Raw genomic sequence first — 27,567 nt, 5'->3', positions numbered from 1 at the left:
TGCTGAGAATTTGTAAATTATTTTTACATCTTTGTTGAGGGATGTTAGTTCACAGTTTTCTTATGCCAGCTTCACATGTCCTCTCCTTTGAGCAAAGAGTCTTCCATTTTCCCCAGCCCCTCTCCCAGTGCCAACCACAGAAAAGGTATTCCACAAGTAAATAGTCTTCGACACAAGTTAAAAGACCTATTCTGGAGACCTGTATTTGTTAAATAATTTAAATTATTTAAAATAACAGTTTCACCCATTCAGCCAGTATTTGCATCCCAACCATGTGCCAGGCACAGTGCTACTCATTGGAGGTTTCTCTCCACCATCTCCAGCAACTGCTTCTCAATCTTCTTTGATAATTCTTCCTCATGTCTTCAACCTCTAAACATTGGAGGGCCACAGGACTAGTCCTTGAACCTTTTTTCTTACTCATCTGATCATCCAATCTCATGACTGTAAATACCATCTATAAATAAATAACTCTTAAAAATCTCCAATCTGGCCTTCTCCCTTGACTTCCAGACTGATATATCTGCTGCCATCTCCATATATCACCTCTGGATATCTAATAGTCATCTCAAACTTAGCATGTTTAAAGTTGAAACAGTGACCCTCCCTTTTGGTCCTCTCCATTTCAGGAAAAGGCGGCTCCAACTTTCCTATTGCCAGGCATAAACCATGGCATCATTTTTGATGCCTCTTTTTCTCTCCCACTTCATTAGTAATCCTCAGCAAATCCTATTTCCCTTCAAACTATTTCTGGAAACCAACCACTTTTCCCCACTTCTGCCACCATTTTGTTCTAAGCCATCATCATCTCTCGCCTAGATTCTTCACTAGTTCCCTAGCTGGTCTCCATAATGCCTACTACTTGCAATTTTCCCAACACAAAAGCCAAAACATACCATTAAAATGTAGGTTAGGGGTGCCTGGGTGGCTCGGTTGGGCATCCAACTTTTGATTTCAGCTCAGGTCATTATCTCACCATTCATGGAGATTGAGCCCCACATCGGACTCTGTATTGACAGCACATGGCCTGTTTGGGATTTTCTCTCTCTCTCTCTCTCTCTCTCTCTCTCCCTCTCTCTGTCTCTCTTTCTCTCTCTCAAAATAGATTAATAAACATTTTAAATACATAAATAAAATGAAGATAAGATCAGATCTCCCACTTCCCTAAACCCTCCAGAAGACTTTAATCTTGTGCACAGCAGAAATCCAGAATCTCTAAAATTTCCTGTAAGACCCCTCTTATTACCTATCCAGCTTTATCTCCTTCTGTTCTTTTTCTTGCTCACTGAGCTACATCCTCTGTGGCTTGCTTGCTTTTTCTTAACCATAGTAATTCCACTCTCACCACAGGGCCATGTATTTGCTTGTTCCTCAGCCTGGAGTGCTCTCCCATCAAGCTTTTACTGAAATGTCATCTTCTCCTTGAAGCCATCCCTAGTCATATGATTTTAAATTGGAGGACTTCCCCCCTCAAAAAGAATCCTATTGCTCTCCCTGCTTTATTTTTCACTTTAGCTCTTTTACTACCTGATACATATTTTATGTATATATTTTATATTTATATTTTCTGTTTTATGTACTCTTTATCCTCTCAAACCTCCAATAAATTCTAAGCTCAACGAAATGAAGAATTTTATTATTCACTGCTGTGTTCCCAGGGAATAGAACAGTGTCTGTCACATAATAAATATTTTTAATAAATGATTAACAAGCGAGAGTGAATAAACACATGAGTTACAAAGCAGACCCAGTCTTTGACCTCATGGAGCTGACAATCTCCATATTGGTAAATGGAGTTGATGAATTTCTAATGGAAAAAAAAAGAGAGAGAGAGAGAGAGAGAGAGGAAGAGAAGAAAGAAATCCAGAAAACACAGGCACCAGAACCTTGTGGGTTGCTCACATTGTAAAAGTGGGTCCAGTGAAAGAAAGCCAAGCCTCTAATAAGGAAGTAGAAAGAAATGAGGATAACACAATTATCTTAGAAGCAGAGGAAAGAAGGTTTAAGAATGAGGACTATAAGTAGGACTTTGTAGCTGTTACCAGCGATAGTCACTATCTCCTTTAAGAGTCAATAGGCATCAGGATCCATGCAGAAACACTGCCAGTTCCACACTGGTTTCAGAAGGATGCAAGGCTAGAGGTGTGCGATGAGGTGCAGCGGTGTACTGTGCATAATCCACGTGATGTAGACATTTAGAAAGAGTAATGCTATTTCTCTGAATGGCAACACAAGGGGGAAAAAACTTAGTCATAATTTGTCATGAGAAGTTTTGCTGAAGAGTTCATAGTGGAGGAGTATTGTGGACCAGACCTGTGTTGCTTGATCCGAAGCCCTCAACGTGTATCCTGCTAAAATCAGCATCTCTTTGTGGTTGACAGTCTGTGTGGTCATGACAGGTCCAAGACATCCACCAGCTGTTCTCAGGTCTTTGGTTTGGCTTTTACTGGTTTTTTGAAAAGTAAGTGTTTTTTTGTTTTGAATTAACAGGTTCCATTTTTTGGGCCTCTGTTTGATGGAGCCATAGTGAGTGGAAAGCTATTGCCAAGCCTTATATGTGCCACGTGCATCAATGCCAGCAGGGCTGTGAAGTGCCTCATCCCACTCTACCAGAGCTTGTATCTTTTTGCTTGGAGTATGTAACCTATTAACCTTCCCGGAATCCTGATTTCTGGCAGTTTTTCATGAGAGGTAAGTAGTTCCTGGGTTGAAAAGGGAAGAGAGAAAGTTTTTTAATGTGTGTTGAAAATGACATTGTATGATCTTCAGACCATCTGTCAATTTATCTTAAATATAATAACACTGTGCTTCACCAACCTCCAGAAGAGTTTATTTTCATAATTTAGTCACATAGGTTTGTGCCAAGAAGCTGTGACTGTCAAGAGTGGCTCCTCTGTTCTTGGTGTTTTTGCCTGAGGTCAGGATCCCCTCTGCCCATCCCTGTGGGTTACAGTCTATTGTGTGGAGAAGGTAGGATGCCAAGGAAAATGTAACGGGGTCACCCAGAGTACCTACCCGAAACCAACAGCAAATGAAATGACTCTAATCAATCAAAGAATGTGGCAAGTACCAGTGGAGAAGTACAAATGGCCTTCTAGAAGGTCAGAGGAGGGGGAAATTGCGTCTGGTTGAGGGTACAGGGAAAGGCAAAGTGAAGTTGCATGGGGACTTATCATTGAGAATGGCTAAAAATCCTTTTGTAATTTTTCCCAAATCTTCACCAACCCTTGATCACTCTAAAACCAGGAGAAATTTCACTATTGTAATTTTTTTCTCAGACATCAGTTGGCATGCTATAGTATTTATGCCTAGGCATAATGTCTGATTATAACAAAAGGAAACTAAGGTGACTTCCTAAAATTGATGCAAAAGGCATCTGACCTCCTAGTAAAACTTAGAATCTCTTTGTTTCTAATTGGTATTGACAATGAATATGAACATACTGTGTTTGAACTCTCTCTATACTTGTCCCATTCCAGCCATTAGTGATGTGTTGCTGAAGGGGGGTCGAGGGTAGGTGAGAAATATCATGTGTGAATAGGTACAGTTCATGAAAAATACCTTTCATTAAAATCTTGGTCACTGTGTTGATTGATATTCTGTCTTTAGATTTAAAAAAAAATACATATGCCATGTGGCAACTTGGAATTATCATAGAAATTAGTAGTAGAAAAGAGCTATTAGGTCCCATCTGGTCCCTCCCCGGGGGCCAGGGCAGCATTATTCCATTCTGCATGCTCCCTCGCGCTTTGTCCAGGCTGGTGGTGCGTGTTTGGGAGATGGCATTCTTCGAAATGATATCCACAGCACTCTAGACTTAATCTTATAGCTGGTGTCGATTCAGCCTTCAGCATGGGGGGTTTTATTTCGCAAACGCTTGAAAGAGGTTCTTGGCAGAGATGAGAAAGACCTATTCAGCAATTGGTTTGTCAGCTTGCATGTCAACTAGGATGAGCCGGACACTCATCAGTCAAGTATTTTGGACCAAAGCAAGTAAAAATCATTTGCAAAGAAGAAAATTCCACTCCATGTAAGTCCATTTTGTAAGTCCATTTCCACTCCATGTAAGTCCACTTATCAAACTTCTCATTACAAAATACATGCTTCGTTATTTTGTTCAACACCGCTTTCTCAAAGAAGAATCAATATAGCATCAGAATAATCAGGTTTAAGGAAAACAATACTGTTAAAACTTCAAAAGATAGGATTCAGTGTCACTTGAAAAACTTTTCAAGGAATCACATTAGATAAATGTGGATGCCAGCCAGGGCTACTGATGTTAATGTGGGTTATTAAATACTATATTCTTCAATAACTCATAAAATAGCCAGGTTGACATCTCAGAGGACAAGTTGGTAGAAGTTAAGACAGGAAAAGTAACAAAACCTATTATGTTGCTCATTATTTTAAAAATTTAAGTATTTTTCTTTTATCTTATAGTTTGAGAAGATTTAATTTGTGCAGTTCAAATAAAGTACTTAAGAAATAAAATACTATATATAATTTTTATAAAGATATAGGGAAAACTTTGCAATCACTTAAGTACTCTATTATGTAATTTCTGCCTATAAAAGTTCTAATACTCAGGCCAGAAACCAAAATTATAATAATAAGAATAGTTGAGAAAAATAGAAGAAAAAAGAAAAAAGAGGGTTTTTTTGTACTTTTATTCTTTAAAATATTACTGGTTACTAATTTTTAAACTTTTTAAATACCTATAGATGTCAGCTGAGGCTATTAATAATTAACTGTTCCCTTAACATTTTGCTAAAACATCCTGGTCCTCACATGCTTTGGCAAAAGTTTGAACTGATTTGTGTAGCAGCTGAGTTCTGGAATTTACTGCTTCGTTGAGATAAGTCTTAGATTTGAATTTTGAAAAACACTGAATAACCTAATACATCCTAATTGCGAGTGTCCCTTTGTATTCTCATTTAGCTAACCGTGTGGACTCACGAACTGCCGAGCCCAGTGCCAGGAGCTTGGGATACACAAGGAGCAAGGCAGATGGGGTTCTTGTCATGCACTTCACAGAGAAGACGCACAAACTAATACCGTTGTATAAAGCAACTAAATAGAGAGTGGGAGTGAAACAGGGCCAGGGTAAGGGCTCTCTGCAGAGAAAGCATGTAGGCTGAGGTTGGAGGGATGACAGGGAAGCAGTCCCCAGGGAGGAGGATAGCATTCCAGGAAGAGGGCACTCTAGCAAGCGCAGATGTCAGAGTTGTTCTCAAGTGGTAAACTCAGGTTTTTTAGGATCTAATGCATGATTGAGCCCATCAGAGTACCCGTGACAGACACAAGGGCAAGCTTCCAGCAGAGGTGGTTTCTGGGGGATACCTGAGGAGGCCGAGCTTCCCTAACTCTATCACCTCGTGGCCCACCTTGAAAGTTCTAATCTTAGTACAGCATCAAGTCTGCCCGGTACTAGGGGCAACCACCCCAACCCCTGCAAGTCCCCCCTAGGGCTGAGAAGATCAGTAATACTTTGGACATATCTGAAACCAGTGCTGGCTGTATAACCCAGGGCTCCCAGTAGAGAATGAAAATCTAGAGGCCCTCATTCAAAAAGCAGGGAGGGAGAAGTGCCTTAAAAGATGCTACAATATAAAGCTTTTTCCATTCCTTCACAGTTTTTCTCTCAACTTGTCATGGTGTTTTTTTATTTGCTATTTAATGCCAATTGAAGTCAAGAAATATTAAAATTTTAAATTATTAGCATTAATATTTATCGGTATTTATATTGTATAATCCCGGTTTAATATGCAAATATAAAATTATTTAGCTCATATATGGAATCACAATTACACAGTTCATATTTTGTAATTCATACATGGATATATTTTGCTCTTAACAGAACAGTGAAAACGCAGCACAAACCTAACTTACCTATTTTTACTTCATTCTTCATATGCAATATGTAACCAACCATCTTCCTTCAGTTTACTGGTGAGTAAGGAAGGACTGACAGAAAAAAGAACTGGGAGTCCCTCTGTTTTTCCCCTTCCATCTCTGTCATCATTTTGGGAGTAAATTGTTGGCTAACACAGTAATACAACTAAGGATCTGTAGGGGTTCTTGGTTATTCTTGTTCCTTAGGACAACACTGCTTATTTTCTGTGCTCAAAGCAAGTTCCAATTCAGGTGGAAAGTATGGCCTCTCAAGATAGTCAGCCTCCCCACTTACTCAGTCTTGGTGGTGACACACTTCCTGTGTGCCCTCTCTGAGTCCCTCTGACCAGGCATTGTGGCTCCACCACAGTCTTGCTCCTGGGACACTGCTAAGGCTGTGCAAGGAACCAGCATGTTCTATGGTTCCATATGGTTCCAACAACCATATGTTGTATGTATTTCCTCTGCCCATGAGCATGCTCCATTGTCTCACCAGACTTCAAGTGCAGAACACGATATCAAAGATAAAATTATTGAGAACTTCAGGAGAGCAACAACAGAGCATTCAACGAAGCAGGGCCCATTGTAAGCACTGTGCAGATGCTCAGGTCACATGTCCGTGAAGCCCTCCTTGGTACCCATTCCAGACCACCTCCCTCCCCCAGTATGAGTTGGGGAATTCTGTTCCTAGGTATTTATTATGTTTCATTCCCTTCCTAAAGCCAGGCAGTATATCCTTTGGCAACATTTCATTGGCATATGAACCAAGACCCAATAAGGAATGAAGCAGCTTGCATGTATGGGCCTAGAAGGCACAATTCATTTATGAGAACAGATTTCTGAGAAAACATTGCTATTATCTGTTTCCCTGAGATATTACATATAGTTGTGGGTGCTGACAAAGAACGGGAAATTTCTTTGTAAATACCAGCCATTTTATGTGGGCATTCCTGTGTCCCCATTTTGTTTCTAATATTAAGGTTACAGTTGTGAAGTAGAACATCACCAAACTGCTCATTTCATCCAAACGTCATTCGGGTACCAGAATGACTACTTTATGAACAAGGGACATGTTGTTTAATTCAGACCTTCTTTCAGTCCTTTAGAGAGGAAGCACTTGTTTTGTTTTGTTTTGTTTTTATATTGACCATAGATAGCCAAGCACTGAACCTGAGACAAATGAAGAAAAAAGCCAATGGAATTAGTTTGCAATGGTTATTCTTAAATTTTTTTTTTCAACGTTTATTTATTTTTGGGACAGAGAGAGACAGAGCATGAACAGGGGAGGGGCAGAGAGAGAGGGAGACACAGAATCGGAAACAGGCTCCAGGCTCTGAGCCATCAGCCCAGAGCCTGACGCGGGGCTCGAACTCACGGACCGCGAGATCGTGACCTGGCTGAAGTCGGACGCTTAACCGACGGCGCCACCCAGGCGCCCCCCCAAAAAATATATTTTTAATGTTTATTTATTTCTGAGACAGGGAGAGACAGAGCATGAACAGGGGAGGGGCAGAGAGAGAGGGAGACACAGAATCAGAAACAGGCTCCAGGCTCCGAGCCATCAGCCCAGAGCCCGACGCGGGGCTCAAACTCACGGACCGCGAGATCGTGACCTGGCTGAAGTCGGACGCTTAACCGACTGCGCCACCCAGGCGCCCCTGCAATGGTTATTCTTATCTCCTATCCTCTCCCCACATAATGGTTGATACTTAAGCACCCTAAATAGTGTCAGTTTTGATTCAGTTTTATATAATATTTAACTAGAAGTAGAAATGTGAGCAGTAATGTATCAGTTTTGTTCAGTAACGTTCAAGAAAGCACACCAGTTCTTACTAAACAGAGGACTGGGCACATTGTTGGAATGGATTTGCCTCTCTGGGACCTTTTTAAGCAATAAATCCAGCTTAGAATCAATATCAAAGGAGTTCTTGTTTGGGGTACCCTTGGCTAAATGATCAAACAGTTGGAACTGTGTGGTGAAGGCTCACAGAAGACTGAAAAATACCATTGTCGTACATGATCAAGAAAAAAACAGTGAACACGATAGGGATGTGTTTGGAAAGCACCCTCAGTAACCGTTCAGGCCAGCCCCTTTGTCCTTCCTGAGTTTTCCACTATCTTCCTCAGCAGGCTAAATCAAATCTTTCAAGTGGAGCCCTCATCCTATGGCCACTGCTCTTCTGAGTGACGAGGGCCAAGTCACCTGCCATCTGCTTTTTCTGTCCCTCATGGGCAATCAGGGGGCCTATTCCCGTGCCTAGAATGTTGTAAATGGGAAGCTTGCCACATTTTATGTTTACAGTTCCGAAGCCAACTAAAGATTCCAAAATTAAACGATGCTCGACTGATGGAAGTTCCCAAATTATTGGAGCCAGGGCTTTCGTTCTCCTCCTCAACTAACTTGTTTCAAGGAAAAGGTGGCCACACAACATACAGTGTGCCCATTAGGAGGAACTCACCCTGAATCAAACAGATGGTGGCTTTTTGAAATAAATGTCCACTTCAATAGAACAATAGCCACAATGGCATTCGCCATCTCTCCTCTCTGGAAGTATCAGCATTTGATGGAGAGGACTGGGCTGCCTAAGGAAAAGTAATTTTACACCTCATTCTTTCACCAGTGAAATTTAGTTTTATTTTCAAGTAACAGATATAGTTGGTAATAAATACAATAGCATAGCTTCTCTCTTAGACTCATGACTTCCTAATATCATTATTAAGTTTTATTCTCAAATTATATACACCTTCAAAAAAGTGGCCTCTCTCCCTAAAGCTGTAACAGTCCCATTTCTGACTTCTCTGGTGGAATCTTTGGTTCTTTTTCCTGGGAAGATCTTTAATTTCCTCCATTTGTCTTAAGACACTTAAGAGCATAGGAAAAGGAGTCAGACAGTACTATGTAGTATGTTTTGCCATGCAAAACCAGTGTGCATTTGTCATCGTTTACTGTGTCCCTGCCATGTGGTAGGCACTGTCCTAGCCCCTGGGAGTAGAAATATGAATAAGATATTGCAAGTGAGAGGACAATGTTTGCTCATGGACCAAGCTCTAAAAGAGCACATCACATTTGAGAACCACAAAAGCTTCCACATGGCAGAGTGTGAGACACACACGCACATGTACACACACAGTGAGAATGGAGGTGATGGAGGCATTTAAGGGGCAGTGGGAAGAAGTGACGGCCTGATCATAGGCAGTGGCAGGGGATGGTTTGGATCTCCACGTAAAGCAGGTGGACTAATTCAGCATGGGACCTGCTAGATTTCCTGGGGTGTAGAGGTTAATGAGAAAACAGTCAGGGACAGACCGCTCCAGAGTATCACATCTGAGGAGTTGGCTTGGGAGGAGAGAGAGGGAGAGGGAGGGAGGCAGAGGAAAATTTCCAGGAGAGAATAGTATCACAAAAAAAGTGAGGAGCAGAGAAATGAAGGGTCACCTTCAGCAGAGTGGTCAGTAGGACACACCCTCCTGATGGGTCTTATCTGTAGCTTATTCTAGCAGCCTCAAGTCTTCACCTGGGGAATTGGGTATGATAAGACCTAGAACGGAATTACTTCATAAAAAAAGGAAAAACATATTAGGTATTAGCAGCACTGAAAAGAAAGAAGGTACTCCTGGGTGGGCTGGAAGTGCTGGAGAACTGGAAATGCATGTGAGGGGCCAAATTCAAGAGCAGCCTCCAGAACAGAGTAATGCTCCAGAGGGGAGGGCATGGACAGTGTTTTCCTAATCCACACTTCTAAACCAGCCCTAAGGCAAAGTGTCATTGTGATGGGGATTTACACCACTCGATATAGTTCCAACGTACATTCTACTAAAGGCAACAAGCATTTGATAAAATTTTGGCAGGCAAACAATCTCTTGCAGAAGACAGAGGAAGCAAATAAGGGGAACTATTATTTGGATCTATTCCTTAGCAGTTTGAAGGATGGGATTTGTGACTTTGAATGTTGCAGAAGGTAATGACTTTGTACTAGAGTTTGTGTAAGAATGGGAGAGAAACAAGTAGACCTGCACCCTGACACTTGGGAACCGCATTTCAAAAAAAAAAAAAAAAAAAATTCTGAAAAAGAGTTCAGATCAAGAATTGGCATACTCCTGTGGGCGGGTTGAGACTGTAAAAGGGAATAAGAAATAAGGGATTTTTTTAAATTGGGGATGCATGGAAGAGTAGCCAGTGTAGTTGTGTGGTGTGGGTTCCAACAAGTGCATATTTAACAGGTGTGCATCCAGACTAAAAGAGGAGCTCCATGCTGCCCTGATAGAAGGCCATCGCATTAACCTTTATCCCACTTGTCCTCCATCTTCATATGCCAAGGGACAGAAAAGTGTCTGGAAAGTGTATGAATTGAAACTCAAATCACTGGGGGGCGCCTGGGTGGCTCAGTCGGTCGAGCGTCCGCCTCTTGATTTCAGCTCAGGTCATGTGATCTCACGGTTCATGAGTTCAAGCCCCGCATTGGGCTTCATGCTGACTGTGCAGTCTGCTTGGGATTTTCTCTCTCCCCTCTCTCTCTGCCCCTACCCTGCTTGCGCTCTCCCAAAATAAATAAATAAACTTCGAAAAATTTTTAATAAAAATAAAAAAATAAAATCCAAATCACTGAGAACACTTAAGAAGGGAAAAAAAGCACTAGAAAGTAAGGTCCAGTCTTCAAGGCCATTATATTTCTAGTTATAGAACAAATTTCCTACAGCAGTGTCAGATTCACAAGATTTAGAAATCAAGTAAAATAAAGGATGCACCAAGAACTGAAAATAGGAAAATATTTTCCTTATTTGCAAATAGGATTAAAGGATGAATTTTGAAATGTTGCATGGGCCCCTCATAAAATTGTTAGACTAGATTACTAAATAGCTTGTGAGCCTTCAGAAAAGAAGGAGTTTAAAAAGAATACAATATCCCAAATACACTCATTATATTTGATAAGAGCACTATTTTCAGAGATTGAGAAAGCTTATAAACATAAAATCTTAATTTTCATAAAACACAAGATTAAGTATCATAGTCATCTGGCAAATAGGAGAGGGAAATATGGGCCCCTGGGAGCTGGGTGACTTCACTATAGCTACAGGGCGTTAATTCATGGACTGCCAGTTGAAGGGGAGGGGGGGGGGAGCCCTTTGTGTCTCCTGCACCACAGCTTTTGCTCAACCCCTCTGCCATGCAACAACTTTTTTATCAGCAACTTTCTCAAAGGTCCAGAACACATGTTTATCAAAATAGTACTTTTCAGAAAGCTGAGAGGTTCACCTCAGTTGACAGAGGGCAAAATCAGAAACCAGGATTACGTCAATAGATGAGGCTTTTAGGCCCAAACCAACAAGATGAGATTTAGCAGGGTAGACTAACGCCATGTGCCTGGGTTTAGACAATCAGCTGTGTGTGTACAGGATGGGGAGGATGGGGCATGACAGCAAGTCACTGAGAGATGTCTGAGGATTTTGGTTAAGCACAGATTTGAGGTGAGGAACCAGAGGTCCGGGTCACAGAAACAAAGGCATCGCGCCTCTGCCCCTACAGCCTCAGCCCTCACTGTGAACGTGGGTGCTGCTCTGGGGCCCACACTGTAAGGAGAGACCTTGACCAAGCTGGAGCATGTCCACACAAGTAGTGACCACTGTACCTGAGGTCTCAGGGAGCCATTAAAATCAAGAAGGAGTTGTTTCAGGAGCCTGGATTTTTCTAAAAGAGGAGACGAGGCTGTAAAACTGGGACCAATAAACAGAGACAACAGAAGCACCTCTTAACTCAAAAGTCAAAGCCAGTGTTCAAAAACCAGAGTGACAAACCAGCTGCCTGTGGGCTATATCCAGCCCCGAGATTGGTTTTGTTTGAACTGCACTTGGCCTCCAGTATTACTCATGAAGATTGACTTTGTCAGCCTCACTGAAAACTCGGAAGATTTTGAGCTTTCAAAAAATCTAGGTTTCTAACTTGAAGAATCAGAACCTCTGACTCCACTGGGCCTCTTTTCTTGCTGGCAGCAATCAGCCTCCTTAAAAGGCTGTGTGCTCTCCTGTTCACCACAGTACCTTCCGGCGCTGAGGCCTAGATGGTCTCCCTCTGGGGCTTGAGAGGGTTAGTGGGCCAAGCAGGTAAAACAGTGCTAGTCTTTGGTAAGGAATCAGTTAAGTGTTAATGCAGTTATTTTTATCATATTACCAGCTTGGAGTTTTAAACCTCTATTGTGAAAAACTGGAACCACCCAACTGTGGAGTTAGGATTCAAGGAGGTATTTACCTTTTCCCACCACAGGTGTTAAAGGCTGGAGACTGTCTTTCCTCAGTGACATGTAGAAGGTCCTCCTTGGTGTGAAAGCCTGGCTCCCTGGGGTGTGGGCTGCTCTTGGTGCCCTTGGTGCCTGGCAAAGAGGCCTGTGAGAAGCACATGGAACAGGGGAGATCTTCAGGGAGTGGGACAAAGAAATCATTTTTTGTTACTTTTTGCTGTAAAGTGACATCACTATTAGACAAAAGACCATTCCCTCTGGAAACGTTAGCATAAATCTCACAATCTGTGCAGAAACCAGGTTGGTGGTGTCATGCTTAGGGAAATAGCAGCAGCAACCCAGCTTTCCACTCTGCCCCTCTTGGATCCATGGCTGTTGGGTCACGTGTAGCCAGCTCGTCACAGGCCTGTGCTCCTTCCCACTGTGGGACCTTTGGATACGGTGAGCTCTGCTGACCCTAGACATTCCTCTTGAGTCTCTCCTGTGATACAGATCCCTCACCCTCCCATAGCCATCTAGCCCTCTGACACTCTTTTTGCCAGACTGGGCCTCCCTTTATCCTCTTCTTTCTCCTGATTATACTACGAGCTGCCCAACAGTGGTCTTGTCTCAATTTAGTTGCTATCCCTGTCTCGTACCTCCTAGTATATCATAAATCTGAGTGTGTGTGAAGGGAAAGAGAGGGAGGGAAAGAGATTGATTTGGTTAAAAAAGAAAAAAAAATGGAAGACAGACAAAAATAAATTATATTTTATAAAATAGGTTTTTTTATTGAAAACCTCATTTATCCAAGAAATATAGCTCTACAAGTAGAATATGTATCTATGTATGTAGATATAGATATATTCTCAAAGTCTCTTTTATTCCAGTTTTGCATATTTAAGTTGATAGCTGGATCCCCAACACACACTTATAGCAGCACCTGACACATGGCAGGTACTCAATAAATACTTCTTAAGTGAACTATATTGTCAAAAATACATAGATGGTAGTATTCGAGAGGAAAGAAGTGTTAGAATTTTTTTAATGTTTGTTTGTTTATTTGGGGGGGGCGGGGGTGGGTAGGAACGTTCAGTGTAGAGCTCAGCTCAGGGCTCAGTCTCACAACCGTGAGATCATGACCTGAGCCGAAATCAAGAGTCAGACGCTTAAGCAACTGAGCCACCCAGGCACCCTGGAAGTGTTAGAACTTTTACTGAAAATTGGATTCCATGTGTCTTTTTCTTCATGTTGAATAATACAGTGTTTTGTGCATATTACTTTTCTGTTGCATTCTAAATAATAATCCACTCATCACTACTCCCAAAAAGTTATTGAAGGATATTTGTGTAGAAATCCTGACAATTAGAATAGTGACTTTATATTTGGCTTTTAAATTAATGGAATTTTACTGAGAGCCGTGAAGAGTAGTGGCTATTCAGTTATCCCATGTTACTAGAGTGATAAATGTATTTAGTTAGTTTTTGAGAGACAGACTGAATTCAAAGAGTGTCAAAGACAGAAAATTTACAGACAAGAAGAAAGTGAGAAAAACAGGATGTTGCCAGGAAAGCCATGGCCTCCTAGGAGAGTAGTGCCACTCCAGTCTGAGGAAGAAAGAAGTGTCCGGAAAGGCCTTAAATAATGTGGGTGTCAGAGTCTCCTTCTAAATCCTAGGGATATAATTGTAGGGGGGCTTAAAAAATTCTTAATTGTATGTAAATTTTATACACGTAAATAAAACGCCTGCAGTGCCTAAGGGAAGCTCTCCGCGTGTCTGAGACCTGGAGCAGGCTGGGCCTTGGCGGCACATGCAAATGCTGACAGCTGAAGTCACTTGTTGGAAAGTCCGCAAACTCTGGTTACAGCTGCATTTGTCAGTAGCTTTAAGGGAAGTGTAATCAGCCAGAGAGATTAATTTGCATCTCAATTAGAAAAGAGTCGGGAGGAAGCACTAAGGTCTGGTGCAGGAAGGTTGGGGAAGAAATCTCACTGAACACAAAAGCCTCCCTCGCTCCGTCCTCCAGCTGAGTGGAGGACAATATCTGAGGTTTCGTTTCCATAGGGACCAGAAGCCTGCTGGGCCCCAGAAGAATCTCGGGTTTGCACCGTAATCATTTGGTCATGATGACACAAATTCCACTGTTGTTCCCAAATACATTTTGCTATTAGAAAGCTATTACAAAAATGGAAATGGTCATCGTGTCAAAAGCATGCGAGAGGGTATTTGCTGACCCTACTTACCTTTTTTCATAGTGCCACGTCGATTTCTGGGCCCTTAACATTTGTTAGTGTCTGAATATTCAAAGAGCAAAAGGTCATTCCATAAATGACAATATTTCTTTAGCATTCACATGACCACTTTGGGAATGGCGACAGCATCAAAGGGAGCCCATTATTCCTGATTCTCCCACACTCTTCAGTAGTAAGCAAACAAGATTATTAATTTAAAAACACAGGCGAGGAAGAAACATGGAATCTTTTGGCCACAGAGCGTGGAAAGCTTCTGAAAATCACAGCTCTTTTTATAATCCTGGCAAAACTGAAAGAGGTATCCCTAACCTTAACTTTAAAAAGCACATCATCGTATTAATTTTCAATTTTTCCTTCGAATATTACCTAGTGGTCATTTTCACAGGCTTTGATATTTATACCAGGTAGGTCCTTTGTTTTCAGAGAAGTTCATCATATTTTCAAAATTCTGTACTTGAATCTAGTGAGAGCTGAAACTGAATCATTTATCCATGCCAAGTTACTCTGCCATAACCAGGAAGGGCTCACCCTTGGCATTTTTGGGGGAAGACTTTGATTTCTAGTTTATTTTGTTCCCTCTCAAATAGTTAATTCATTGGCTCCAGCTTCAAAGTGGGAAAACAGAAAAAGAGTGAGAAAAAACTGAGTCATGCATTACAAACTGTTGAATGAAACTGAATTCTTTAAAAAAAAAAAATCAGGGTTTTAAATTAATCTTCCCATGCTGGAAAGGGGGAAGAAACAAGTTTCCTAAGGACAATCTCTACCAGTGCCTACAGACTGAAATAACACATTGCAGCGAGACATCAGAACCTCTTAATCCAACATTAATCAAATTTCAGTTTACTAATTATCAGTCCCATTTTGAAAGGAGCATAATGCCATAAACAGCATCCGCAGAACATTTAGTAGACTCTGGGATTATAAGCAATATATTTGAAAGTGAGACTTTCTGTTATTCAAATCTCCAAAAAGGATAATACATGCCTTATTATAATAAGAGATTGTGCAAAGCCAAAGAAGGACAAAGCAGGCAAGTCCAAATGGTGATCCCTTCTGTGCCTGTCTGCCTTCGCCTTCCTGTATGCAGCGAGCTCCCTGCAGGTTTCTGAGCTAGAGTAATTTGCAACACACTCAAGTAAATTTTTTAATCAAAGCAGAATACTTTTTTGGTAACCTGTGGGTGAGTACAACCCAAATGCCATCATTCCTCATTGTTGGCCTTGAAAGGAATTTTTTCTAGTTTACTACAGTGACATTTTACCAAACTCTAAAATTGGCACTTTGAATGTTGTGTTTTAAATATGTTTCTGGGGCCCTGTGCTTTGAAAGCATTTGACTTTATTTCCTGAGACGTGATAGAGACCACTGGGGCCAGGTAGGGGAAGGATGGGAGCTGGAGGACCAGTGCTAATGCCCGCCCCCTTTCTCCTCCGTATCCCCTCCCACCCCTGTGATCAGGTGTCCAGTGTGCAAGCCACTAGGCAGTGAAGATTCATTTTAATGTTTACGTTGTATTTTGCACATGCCTTTAACATAGCCAACTTGAGAAGTGCACAGCTGCTTTAGTCTCCAACAGACTGGCATGTTTCCAAAATGCCACATAATATTTTAAACAGACACCTCCTTTGTAAACAAATCCACATCCAATGTTATGTATGTCCAAATGATCTTGTCACTTTCTTCAGCATCACAGAAATGAAACAATGCAATACTTAGAGGCCTGTGATATTTATCTTCAGCCTGTTTCCTCTACTGCTTCATGTCTCTTTTCAGTCTTCCTAATTTGGTCATAGGACATACAAGAGTAGAGAATATGTGTCCCTCTGCCGTGCCCACTCATTTAAACTCTCCAGCACAAAGCTTTGGTCTTAATCCATGAGTGATCAATGAAGGGACTGCCTCGTAAAAACTCAGGGTCTGCTTGTCATGGGACAAGCCAGCCCTTAAAGATGCCAAGTCCCTTTGGTTTTTCCCTTCATTTGCCTATGAAGTGGGATGTAAGAATATCAGTGCATCCTGGCTTCGAGGCAGATGTGTGCCTGGAAGTGCAAAGTCTCATACCTCCACAAAGGGTAGGCAGGCTCGCTAGCTGATGGGATTCTGAATTTATAAGCAGAGTTCCAGAATTCCCCCAGGGCCTACTTTTCAAAGGCAAATTAGTATGTTTGCAACTTGATCCCTGGGCAACTTTTGACAGTTGTTCTAAGAATAATAAAACAGATGGACAGAATAGATTTTGGGGTCTCCATCCAAACCGCCATCCTCAGTGGAATTTAAAGAAGGCGTGGAATTGATGGGGGAGCTGCTGCTACTTATCATTATGTTCTGCCTTTAACATTCCCAGAACCATAACTTTCCCCCAGAAGAAGATGAAAATTGTCCTCACATTGTATTTTTTGGGTGAGGGTTCAGCTTCGCTGTGACAAAAGAAATAGCATGTGTGTTTTCTTTCATATATTCAGAATCAAATGAATTATAATTAAATGAACGTACATGTATACTACCAAGAAACCAATCTTAATATGAATATGAGAAGAAATATAAATTAATTTTAACTTTAAGGGTTATCTTCATAGGATTTTTGACTCCTTTAAATAAAAGAAAGCCTCTTTAGAAATGTCTTAGAATTACTATCTACTCATTAGTTTGGGAAAATAGAATTTAGACCTAACAGGATAAACATTCTCTGCATATAACAACATAGATGCACATCAGAGGTCTGTATCAAAAAACAGCATTTAAATTTTTTGCATGAAGATTATTTCTGTTTATATGCATTATAATTTTGTCAAGCAAATGTCTATATAGTTGTGCATAAACACCTCACATAAACTACTCCACTTTCTGTAGAATTTCAGACTTCTCCAAGTGTTGGTTTTAGCTCACATCAGATCAGGATGAGAGGTTCTCACCTTTTAATGTATTGGCTTCCTCTGAGATAAATTTTCTTTTTTTATGTTTATGTATTTACTTTTGAGGGAGAGCGAGCGAGCAGGGAAGGGACAGAGAAAGAGGGAGACAGAGAATCCCAAGCAGGCTCTGAGTTGCCAGCACAGAGCCCGAGATGGGGCTCGAACCCACCAACCACAAAACCATGATCAGGGCCGAAATCAAGAGTCAAGACACTCAACCGAACGAGCCACCTGGGTACCCCTCTGAGTTAAATTTTCATACTATTTCATTACTCCTTTTCTCTTTTCTCTGGATTCATTAGCTCCAGTTATCACACATTAGGCCATAAAGGCTAGATAAGGGAGCAGATCAGCCATGCTTTTGTGACTTTGTGACATGCTCAAGTGACACACGTTAGGGGCCCCCAGTGGTTTGTCAGACCAGTCGTTTAAACTTCTGATGATAAAGGATGGTAAGCATTTATTTATTTATTTATTTATTTATTTATTTATTTATTTGAGAAGCCACATGAAAGCACCTTAAACCCCACATCTCACTGAGGCAGTTATCAGTGACACAGTGGCAATGGACCCTCCTGCTCAAGCTTCGGTTCTCACTGAGAAGCATCTGAGGATATTCCCTCCTCAGCAGCAATTTTCCTACAAGAGCCAGAGAAGTTGTAAGGTGTATCTCTCAGTTGTTGTGCTCAGAGTAGCAAGTGATGTGTGGTAGCGGGCCTCAGAAAGACCTTGGGTGGTTTCAATTGTATTTTAAATAGTAACTGGCTCTTTGGCTTTGAACAAGTATCTTTACCTCTAGCAGTTTCCTTTATCTGTAAAACGAGGACAGTAATCCCTCACAGATTGTTATAAGGACTTATGAAATGAATATACATATATAAAATAATCCACACAACATGACGGAAATGCTACTGCTGCTTACAGCCCCAGTGCCTTGTGCTGGGCTAGGCGCCCCCATCCTGGGCCAGTGTGGCAGCCACCTCCCAGTCTCCCTGCTTCTCTCTGCTCTCCCTGGAATACTCTCCAGCAGCCAGAGTTTTGCTCCTCAAGTAGAAAGAGCATGTCGGAGCTTAGAACTCGCCAGTTACTTCCCATTCTCACCCACAGAAAAATCCAGAATTCTTACAAGGATCCGCAAACACACTCCAGCCTCAGGAACTGCATAGGAATGCTCCCTCCTCCGCCCAACATCTGCACAGCTCACCCCTTCCCTTCCCTTAGGTCTCTGCTCAGCAGTCATGCATCAGAAAGGTGTCTATGTTAGCAAGCCCTCTGGGCAGTCTCATCCATGTTCTCCTTAGTGCTTACCATTTACTTAATGTCTCTTTCTCCCACTTGTATGTAAAGGGTGTGAGAGGAGGATCTTTGTTTTGCTCACACCTAGAGTCCAGGATGAGACCTGGCAGGAGAAATGCGTGTATGTTGCATGAGAACACTGATAGATGCACGTAAAGTGAAGAGGAGGGCCAGCACCCTGCACATTCTCTATACCCAGAAGCAGCCGCGCTGCACCCACAGCTCTGGAGAACAAGTGAGGGCCCAGACTGTTGCACGTGCCTGGTTAGCTCCAGGCAGTCGCTCTTCCATGTTCCTCCCTCCGCCAGCATTGGTGGCGCGGCCGCAGCCAGCACTGTAGGATGCAGAGATGAGTGGCCTTGCCCTTGAGATGCCTCCCAGCCAATAGGGCGGTTGTAACTGTGACAGAGGGTGGAATGTGACCCTTACTCTAGGAGAGACATGCAGTTAGTGCCTACTGGGCATTTGTGGAGTCACTGACACTCAAAAGAGAAAATCAGAAGGTCATGAGAGCTCTACAGGAAAAGATTATTCCTGGTGGCATCTCCAAATGGGTCTCATTTTTTGTGTGTATCTGTGTGTGTGCCATCTACAACTCGAGGCTGGAAATTTCACAATTTTGTTCATTTTGTTTATTTTACAAAAAGGTAGCCATAAGCTAATTAGAATTGATTACATAAATGCCCATAGCCTATTCCGAGGTGCTGAGGGATTTCTTAAGTACGGGAGGCTACTGGTGAGCAGCCTTTCATTGTGAACATATGTACCTACCACTCAGTCCATTCCAGAGGGAAGGGTGGAAGTCGACCTGAGTCCTTACTGCAGTGACTGAGGACACCCACCTAGAACCTACTTCCTACCTCTGTCATCTCCAGTCTTACTACATACCCCATCAAAAGACAAAAAAGAAAAAGAAAGAAAACTTTTAAGCATGCCATTTAAACACACATATATTGATTTATTCTTTTTAATTTATGTATGCTTTTAATTTTTTTTTTAATTTTAGAGAAAGAACATGAGCAGGGAGAGGGGCAAAGGGGGAGAGGGAGAGAGAGAGAGAGAGAGAGAGAGAATGAATCCTAAGCAGGCTCCACACTCAGCACAGAGCTCAATTCAGGGCTCCATTCCACAACCCTGGGATCATAACCTGAGCCAAAATCAAGAGTTGGACACTCAACTGACTGAGCCACTCAGGCATCCCTATATTGATTTATTTTAAAGTATACACAGGTTCAACTATACAAATATTTTATGGCATTATAAAGTATACTTACTGAGAATTTGAGAGGATGTGCTAAAGATGAAATAAACAATAATTTAAAGTATTTTATATTTAATAGTATAAAATTGTTTTGCTTTTACCACAATATAAATAGTATTTCAGCGAGTGCAATGGAATTAAATGTGTTATGTTATTTTTATAACCTTGATTTCATAACAGTTCCATAATTTGGTGATTCTAAGGAGCCCCTCTAAATTCAGTTTATTTTAATACTTGGTTTTATAGCTGAAAACAAAACCTTGCAAAGATACATAGACCCATGGGAGCCAAAGACCCTGTCTTGGCCTACTGATGCTCAAGCTCATTCTTAACCTTTGTGAAGGTTCTTCTTGGCATTTGGCAGGAAATTTCCATCTTCCCTGATTTCATATTAGTTGTTGATTGTATTTTTCAACAAACAGATTGAAAACATAGTAAAGTCTTCATTGGGAAAGTTAGAAACAGCTTACAAAATTGGTGGTACAGACCTTTCTGAAAACATATACCATCTTCGACAGTAAACTCCCATGCTGAAGGCAGCGTTTTCCAGCATTTCTTTTCAAGATCTTCTCTCCATGTCGTGTTTCCTATAAAAGCAGTTACCTTCTCACTCGATATCAGAATGTCATTTTGAGGGAATGAAATTTTTCCTAGGAAATTTTTTTTCCTATTTTTCCTAGGATAACAGCTAAGGATGTACTGCTGACCAACCATAGCCTCCTGGCTTTGTTTTCTGCTTCTAGCCTCACCTGTGCCCATGATGATACTCAACACAGCAGCCAGAGTCAGACTGCTAAAACGTGGTTCAGAGCACTTCGCTGCCCTGCTCACAGCCTCCAGGGGCCCCCATCTTACTCAGAGCCAAGGCCAGAGTCCTGCAGGGGAGGCCTGAATGCTCCATGACCTCTGCCTGAAACCCTGTTCCTTAGATGTCCACCTGGCTCGTTCCCTCCACAGTGCCCCCCAGCCTCCCTGGGGAATAGCGGTCCCACATCTGCACACACCTGCCCATGACCTCCCACAGCACACCTGTACCCTTTATTTTCTCCACAGCCCTTATCACCGTCTAATGTACTATATAATTCACTTACTCATTCCTCCCTGCATGAGGGCAGGGATTTTTGTCTGTTTTGTTTCCTGATGACTCCAAGGATGATAGTTGAAGTATTTAACTTTGGGCACCACAAGGTCACCAGCAGACACTGGCCAGGATGCTGCCCATGCTGGTGTTTTCCAGGTGAATACCAACCCTGGATATAGCCTCCACACCTGCCACAGAGTAAACATTTGTTCAATACATACTTGTTAAATGAATGAGTAAATTCATCCCCTTGTCATCACAGAAATGGTCACCAAATTTAGAACACTTGTCTTTCTATAAAAAAAAAAAAAGATGATTAATTCATCTTTATGTTGAAGAGCTTTTATAAGAACTTTCCTGTGAGATAAAGAGCAAATGTTTGTGTGGTATGAAAGATTTTCATGGTCGTGACCTGCTTCAGTACAGTGTATTTGAAAGATGATCCTGGGGGCGCCTGGGTGGCTCAGTCGGTTAAGCGGCCAACCTCGGCTCAGGTCATGATCTCGCGGTCGGTGAGTTCGAGCCCCGCGTCGGGCTCTGTGCTGACAGCTCAGAGCCTGGAGCCTGTGTCAGATTCTGTGTCTCCCTCTCTCTGACCCTCCCCCGTTCATGCTCTGTCTCTCTCTGTCTCAAAAATAAATAAACGTTAAAAAAAAATTTTTTTTAAATAAAAAAAAAAAAGATGATCCTGGGGCAGTTGGGGGACTCAGTTAAGCATCCGACTTCGGCTCAGGTCATGATCTCACGGTTCGTGATCTTGAGCCCCAAGTTGGGCTCTGTGCTGATAGCTCAGAGCCTGGAACCTGCTTTGGATTCTGTGTCTCCCTCTCTTTGCCCCTCCTCTGCTCACACTGTCTCTCTCAAAAATAATAAACATTGAAAAAAAGAAAGAAAGGCAATCCTATTATGAGATAATAAAGTTCAAAACTTCAGTATTAAGGGTCATGTAAACCATAATACATCATAGAATGTTAAGAGTGAATGAGGGAACCCCGTCCCCCATCTCCCCCTCAGGACTGATCCTGACCCGGGACAGTCTGACAGACGACTGAGCAAGAAGGGTGCCAGGTGGTAAGTCTCAGTAAAGCTGAATTATCTTCTTAATTTTAGATAAAAAGATAACCCATGAATAGACATCCAAGCATTGTCTTTTCCCCTCCCACTTTGGAGACCTGCAGAATAAAGTCTACAGACTTGTGCAGAGGTTTTTAAAGGAGAGATGGTAGAGAGAAGACCTCCCACGGTGCTGTGGGTTGACTAGGCTCAGCTGGGTGGCTCTCACCCAGGCCTCTCATCTGTATGGCACCTGCGCTAGCATAGCTGGAGCACCTGTGGGCTCCCAGGCAGCCCTCACTCTTGGGCACCCTCCCCACTTGGCTAGCTTGGGTCTTTTCCAGCAAAGTAACCTCACAGCAATTGCACTTCATACATGGGTGCTGGGTACTCCCAGAGACCCAGGCAGAAGGTACCAGGTTTTCACAGTACGATCTTGGACGTCCTGGAACTGTCGGCCACAGGAGGTCCCAAGGGCAGCCCAGATTCAAGGGAGGAGAAGCCACCTGTTGAGGGAGGCAGCAACCCATCTGTTCAGGGAGGGTAGGCCTGTGGACCTCTCTGCTGTCTTCCACAGACAGCATGGTGCCGACCACACAGAGCGGGTCTCATTCTGATGCACCTGCCTTCTCCACTGGATAGCAAGCTCCTTGAAGGCAAAGACTAGTCTTACTGGCCTTTCAGTCTCCCACATCCAATGTAGTAAAAACTCAGTAGGTGTTATTTGACTTAAAATCTGAAATGCAAACATTTAAGGAATCTCCAATTAGGTTAAGATAGACTGCAGCACCATTTATTTAATTACACCATACGGTGTCTTTATGCCTGCGTAAGAGGAAATGACTTGTACAGATACCAAAAAGAGAACTGATTTTAAATAATGACTTCTTAGTCCAAAGACTTGAATCACAAAAGCAGTAGAATTGAGTTCACTGTGCTTCCACATCCACAGAAACACATGTAAAGGATGCATTTTGTTCTTAGCTTGATTTCTTTGGGTTCCTTATTTTCATTTTAATCTGCCTTTGTAATCCTTTAATTTTACATTGCCTTCAAGAATCACGAACTGTGATATACCTCATAATTGTACTTGGCTTTTTAGATGAGTTTATGTTTTTGTGCCTGTAGAAGTCTATCTCTGTAAAAATCTTTTCAGAATCATTTTTATATCATTGAAATTTCCTTAAGTAGAATGTCAGTTTGAGCCAATTTTTTTTTAACGTTCAGCTGTAAGTTGGGGGGAGAGGTCAACTTTTAGTGTAGAAAATGTTTTTGTCTTTTATCATAAGAGCTGTCCTGGCTTTGGTGAACCTCTCAGACATTAGAGGGGCATTCTTGAAGATGCATGCACATTGCTCTGACAGTTTTTTGACATGGCCTCTGGCAGTTAGAGTGCACCGGTGCCCATCGTAGGCTTCTGTTGCCATGATTTTTTTTTTTCAAAAAGCCTGAGATTTCACATGGCATCTTTGGCTTCTCTGAAAGGTATTGTGACCAGCTAACACAAGAGGAGGTGTCCTCGAGACTCTGGCATTTGGCTTGACTCCCCTATCCCTCTGTACCCGGATGCACATCACAGTGACTCTCCTAGGTGGTGTGAAGGAGTGCTGACCCTCATTTGGAAGCGCAGCCCCCCGCCGAAGCCAATCAATACCAGAGCTGTCCGTCTCTGCCGCTTACCTTCCTTTCACACAGCGAGACCCTTCTGCACAGAGCGATCGATAGCTCTGATCTGCAGCAGCCTGCAGCAAGTCATGCAAGGCAGAGAGCTTAGGTGACATTACACGGGACCGTGGAAACGGCAGCTTTGTGGCTCAGATTCATAGCACCCTTCCTAGGGGCACATTCCATTTGTAAAGCCTGTGTCTTCCCATCTCTTGCATGGATCACCATTCCTCTGAAACTTGATTCAAGAAAATGGACTGCTTGGGTGTGTGTGTGTGTGTGTGTGTGTGTGTGTGTGTGTGTGTGTGTGTGTGTAAATTTCAGGCACCTCTTTCACTCCTATCCCAAACCCTACTAACTCAGTTCTGTTGCTGCTCCTGATCATAACTGTATCCTGGGCAGTTTTGTCTCCTCTTGAGCACTGCAATTATTTCTGTTCTGGGTATTTTTTAAACATTAAAGATTTTTTTCAAAATCTTTGAAATCCCAGTGACTAAACAGCATTCATATTCTAGCAACTACTTCCTCACAAAGATCAGTAGAAGATATTGAACACTGTGTGTCACCCTCCTCTTCGAAAGACTTTGACCATGTGAGAGACTCAGGGCTGAAAACCGAGCTCTTCCAGGACCACTGAGGCCTGGAGGGGCCTCTGCCTGGGGATCTGCTCTCAAACTGCTCCTGGGCATTGTCCACAAGCAGGGTGGGAGTTCCAGTTCTTCACCTCACCTTAGAAGGACTAGAGTCCTCATTTCCATGTCTAGTAATCCTGATGTTGTCTGTAGAATTTTGGAAGCAACAGGAAATTGAGAGCAGATTATAAAGAAAGCAGATATACAGGAGACAACAAATTCAAATCAGGGTCGGGACTGACCACTGTGCAAACCCACTGTACCAGGAGCAGACGGCCAGTGGGAACAGAGCCGACGGCCTAATGCCTGCTGCGTGTGAGAGCCCTGGCAGCTGCCGGCCAGAGAGATTGCCTCCATGAGCGCGGGTTTCCAGATTAAAACATGCTTGAATTCATCATGAATTCCACACACACAAAGTTCCTTAGGATGTTTATCATTGTACTTCTTTAAAGTCAAGTTTAACTCTCCTGGTACTTAGTCTTTAGGTCAATCTTCATAGCCTTCTAAACTCCGAGGCAGGTGATCTCACTGACCCACACTCTGCAGGCAACTGCACACCTTCTGTTTTTCAGAAAGTACCAATGTCACCTTCAGGGATCCCGAGTCGAGCTTAGCTTGGGGGAAGACTCCAAGGAGACAAAGTTTCCCTTCAGTACTAGTCTATACTCCCACTGTGTTTACACACACCCAACCCAAGGAATAGACATGGAAAATGCATTTGCTGCTAGAGATGATTTTTCAATAGTGTCTCTTAGAGCTCTTAAGAAAATCTTGGCAAGAAAGTGATCAACAGATTCTGATCATCTCATTCACACTCCTAGACATCAGTTCCGAAAATGACAAATCTAAAAGCCATTTTTCCCACGAGTGTACTCATTCAACCACATATCCTTTGGTCACTTCCTGTATGCCAGGAACCATGCTATTGCCAAGGGCACACAAATGGAGGGAGGGCATGGTCCCCATCCTCACAGGGCCCTTTGTTGAGTATGGAAAACATTAAGGAAAATAGAGGTCCATGCATTTTCATAATGCCTATGATGCAGAGCTCAGCCCAGAGCCCCAAAGAAGGCATCCTGACCAGGGGCCTTCCACCTGGCTTTTGGAGAGTACAGTCACAGGGACTTGATCAAAACAAGGAGCATTCAAAGAACTGAGCTTCTTTCAGCAAAACAGAGCCCTAAGTAAACTTGGAACCTTCAAGGATCTCTGGCCTGGGGACCCCAGATGCCACTACAGACATCATACCCGGCGTCCACAGGGCTCCCCACTCCCACCTCCCTCATCAACCCTGCCTGGTCCTACAGTATCTACCAGTCCTCTTTCCCATCCCCATGTAGCAGGCCCCTCATGCATAGGGAGATGTGCTACCCTTTTAAGTAGTGAGAAAAATAAGGCCTAGGAGGTTAAGGAACTTGCCTATTGCCTTGGTTCCAGGAAGAGCAATGGAGTTCAACTCTCCAGGCACCTGGAGAGACAGTGGTTTGCTTAACTTCACTAGCGCCTGCTCTGCCCCAGGCACCAGGAACCTCACACATAGAATCACTCAGCTAATACTTACCACAATCCTATGAGGAAGGTACATTTCTTACCTTATTTCAGTCTGTTATGCAAACACAGTACAGTGTCTTACATAACGCAATCTGTTATGTATTTTATTATATTTGAAAAAATCTAGTTGAGGGCACAGAGGCCCAGGAAGGTTAAATAACTTGCCTGAGGCCACACAGTCATGTTAGGGGTGAGCAAGGACCTGGACCCAGTAGCAGTTGCTCTGGCCATACTGTTACCCCACTGCCCCCAACTCCCCTCAATATCTAAAGATGCCTGTGGAAATCATGCATACGTTTCGGTGCAACTTTTTAAAGTATGTTGGATCTGTTGGGTGGATTTATAAGTTGTGACTTACAACTGGTTTTGATAAACCACAAATACCAGTATTGTGTTTTAATGAGACTGAAGGCATGAACGAGCAGATTCTACTCTCGAGGCTGTTGTGGGGACATGTGGACGTTGCAGTCGTCCCTCTGAAGGCCTGCATTGTCGCCAGGCTCATTAGCATCCGCGCTCCGTTCGGCCGTTGCTGCTTGCTAGCTTACCAGCTGTTCCTGCTGCTCCGTACAATGTCGGATGTGTTCAGCTCACTGGGTTCCTGTCCTCGCCGCCGGGAGGAGACAGCCCTTCCACTGGGGATACCCACGTGGCTGCCTGTCAGCGGTGGCACCGAATAAAGTAATAGGCCTTCGCATGGCATATGGTGTCTGGATTCGTACAAGATGCAAAACTCTTCTGCTGCTAATGCATGATGACTCATAGCATTGCTAATTTTTCAAACAAAAGCTGACTTCCACACCCACACTTTTAACCCCTCCAGCTAAAAAGTCTTTAGTTGCAAGGCTCTAGAAAGGTGGCTTCTGGATCGTTATATAAAATGTGTTACACTTGTAATCGAAAGCATATGAAATGCTTTGCTTTGGGTTGAAGTTCTTTTAAATTTCTGGACCTTTTCTTTTTTTCCTCCAGGAAGGGGAATTGTTAAGCTTGTACTTTGTTCCTTTCTCAAATGAGAGAGTTTAACACTAGTTTTCTCTTTTAAAAGTTCCATAGAAACTAGTGCCTGAGAGTATATCAACTCAATTGTGGAGCATTTCAAGCTCTTCACATTAGAATAGTTTAAAGTTATAAAAGAATGTTGATTCTTTCATAGAATTGGATATTGCATAGTCTCTCCTAAGTGTACTAAATGCATGGCTCATTTAAATAATCAAATTCTACCAAAACAAATCTAGATTATAAATTTACATTAGAATGAACAGTTTTTCAAACTATGAAATAAATACATGTGGATCTTCTAAAACAATGTTACTACTAAATTATTTAGGATCAGTTGTGCTAATAGATGTCTGAATTCAATCTGAGATTTTATGTACTAAAATAAGGCTGTTATCTGCATTTGTACAATCAGGCCTCCCTTTGAATTCGTGATCAAAATATTGGTTCTTTTATAAATAATCCTTATTGAACATTTTATTTAAGCATTTCAGAGTCAAGAATTGCCAACAGAAAATGATTAGACAGTTTCTAATTATGGACCTAATCACTAAGTGTTTTGTAGTCTGTCTGGCACATGAGAGCTTTTGCAATCAGAATTTGACGAATACATAAATTTTTAAAGGAACTGCAACCTAGGAGGATAATGCAGATTTTTTTTAGCAGATTATTTTGTCTACCCCCAAAAGATTTCTTTGGGTGTTGGGGGAGGGGGGGACTTGGGGACTCATATTCTTAATATTGATATTTTTCTTCC

At 42.3% G+C, this 27,567-nt stretch overlaps 1 protein-coding gene across 6 annotated transcripts in view; it reads left to right on the top strand.

The window, feature by feature from the left end:
- RALGAPA2 (Ral GTPase activating protein catalytic subunit alpha 2) overlaps positions 1-27,567 on the top strand; it is a 324,755-nt gene that overhangs the window by 235,770 nt on the left and 61,418 nt on the right. For all 6 annotated transcript variants that reach the window (XM_019826890.3, XM_045053931.1, XM_019826892.3 and 3 more), the window contains one exon: positions 2,491-2,618. In XM_019826890.3, coding sequence (XP_019682449.3) covers positions 2,491-2,618 — 128 coding nt within the window. The remainder of the gene's footprint in view (positions 1-2,490; positions 2,619-27,567) is intronic.

This window comes from Felis catus, chromosome A3 (genome assembly GCF_018350175.1).
Source record: "Felis catus isolate Fca126 chromosome A3, F.catus_Fca126_mat1.0, whole genome shotgun sequence".
Classification (NCBI taxonomy): domain Eukaryota; kingdom Metazoa; phylum Chordata; class Mammalia; order Carnivora; family Felidae; genus Felis; species Felis catus.
This window is presented reverse-complemented; position numbering and strand designations above follow the sequence as displayed.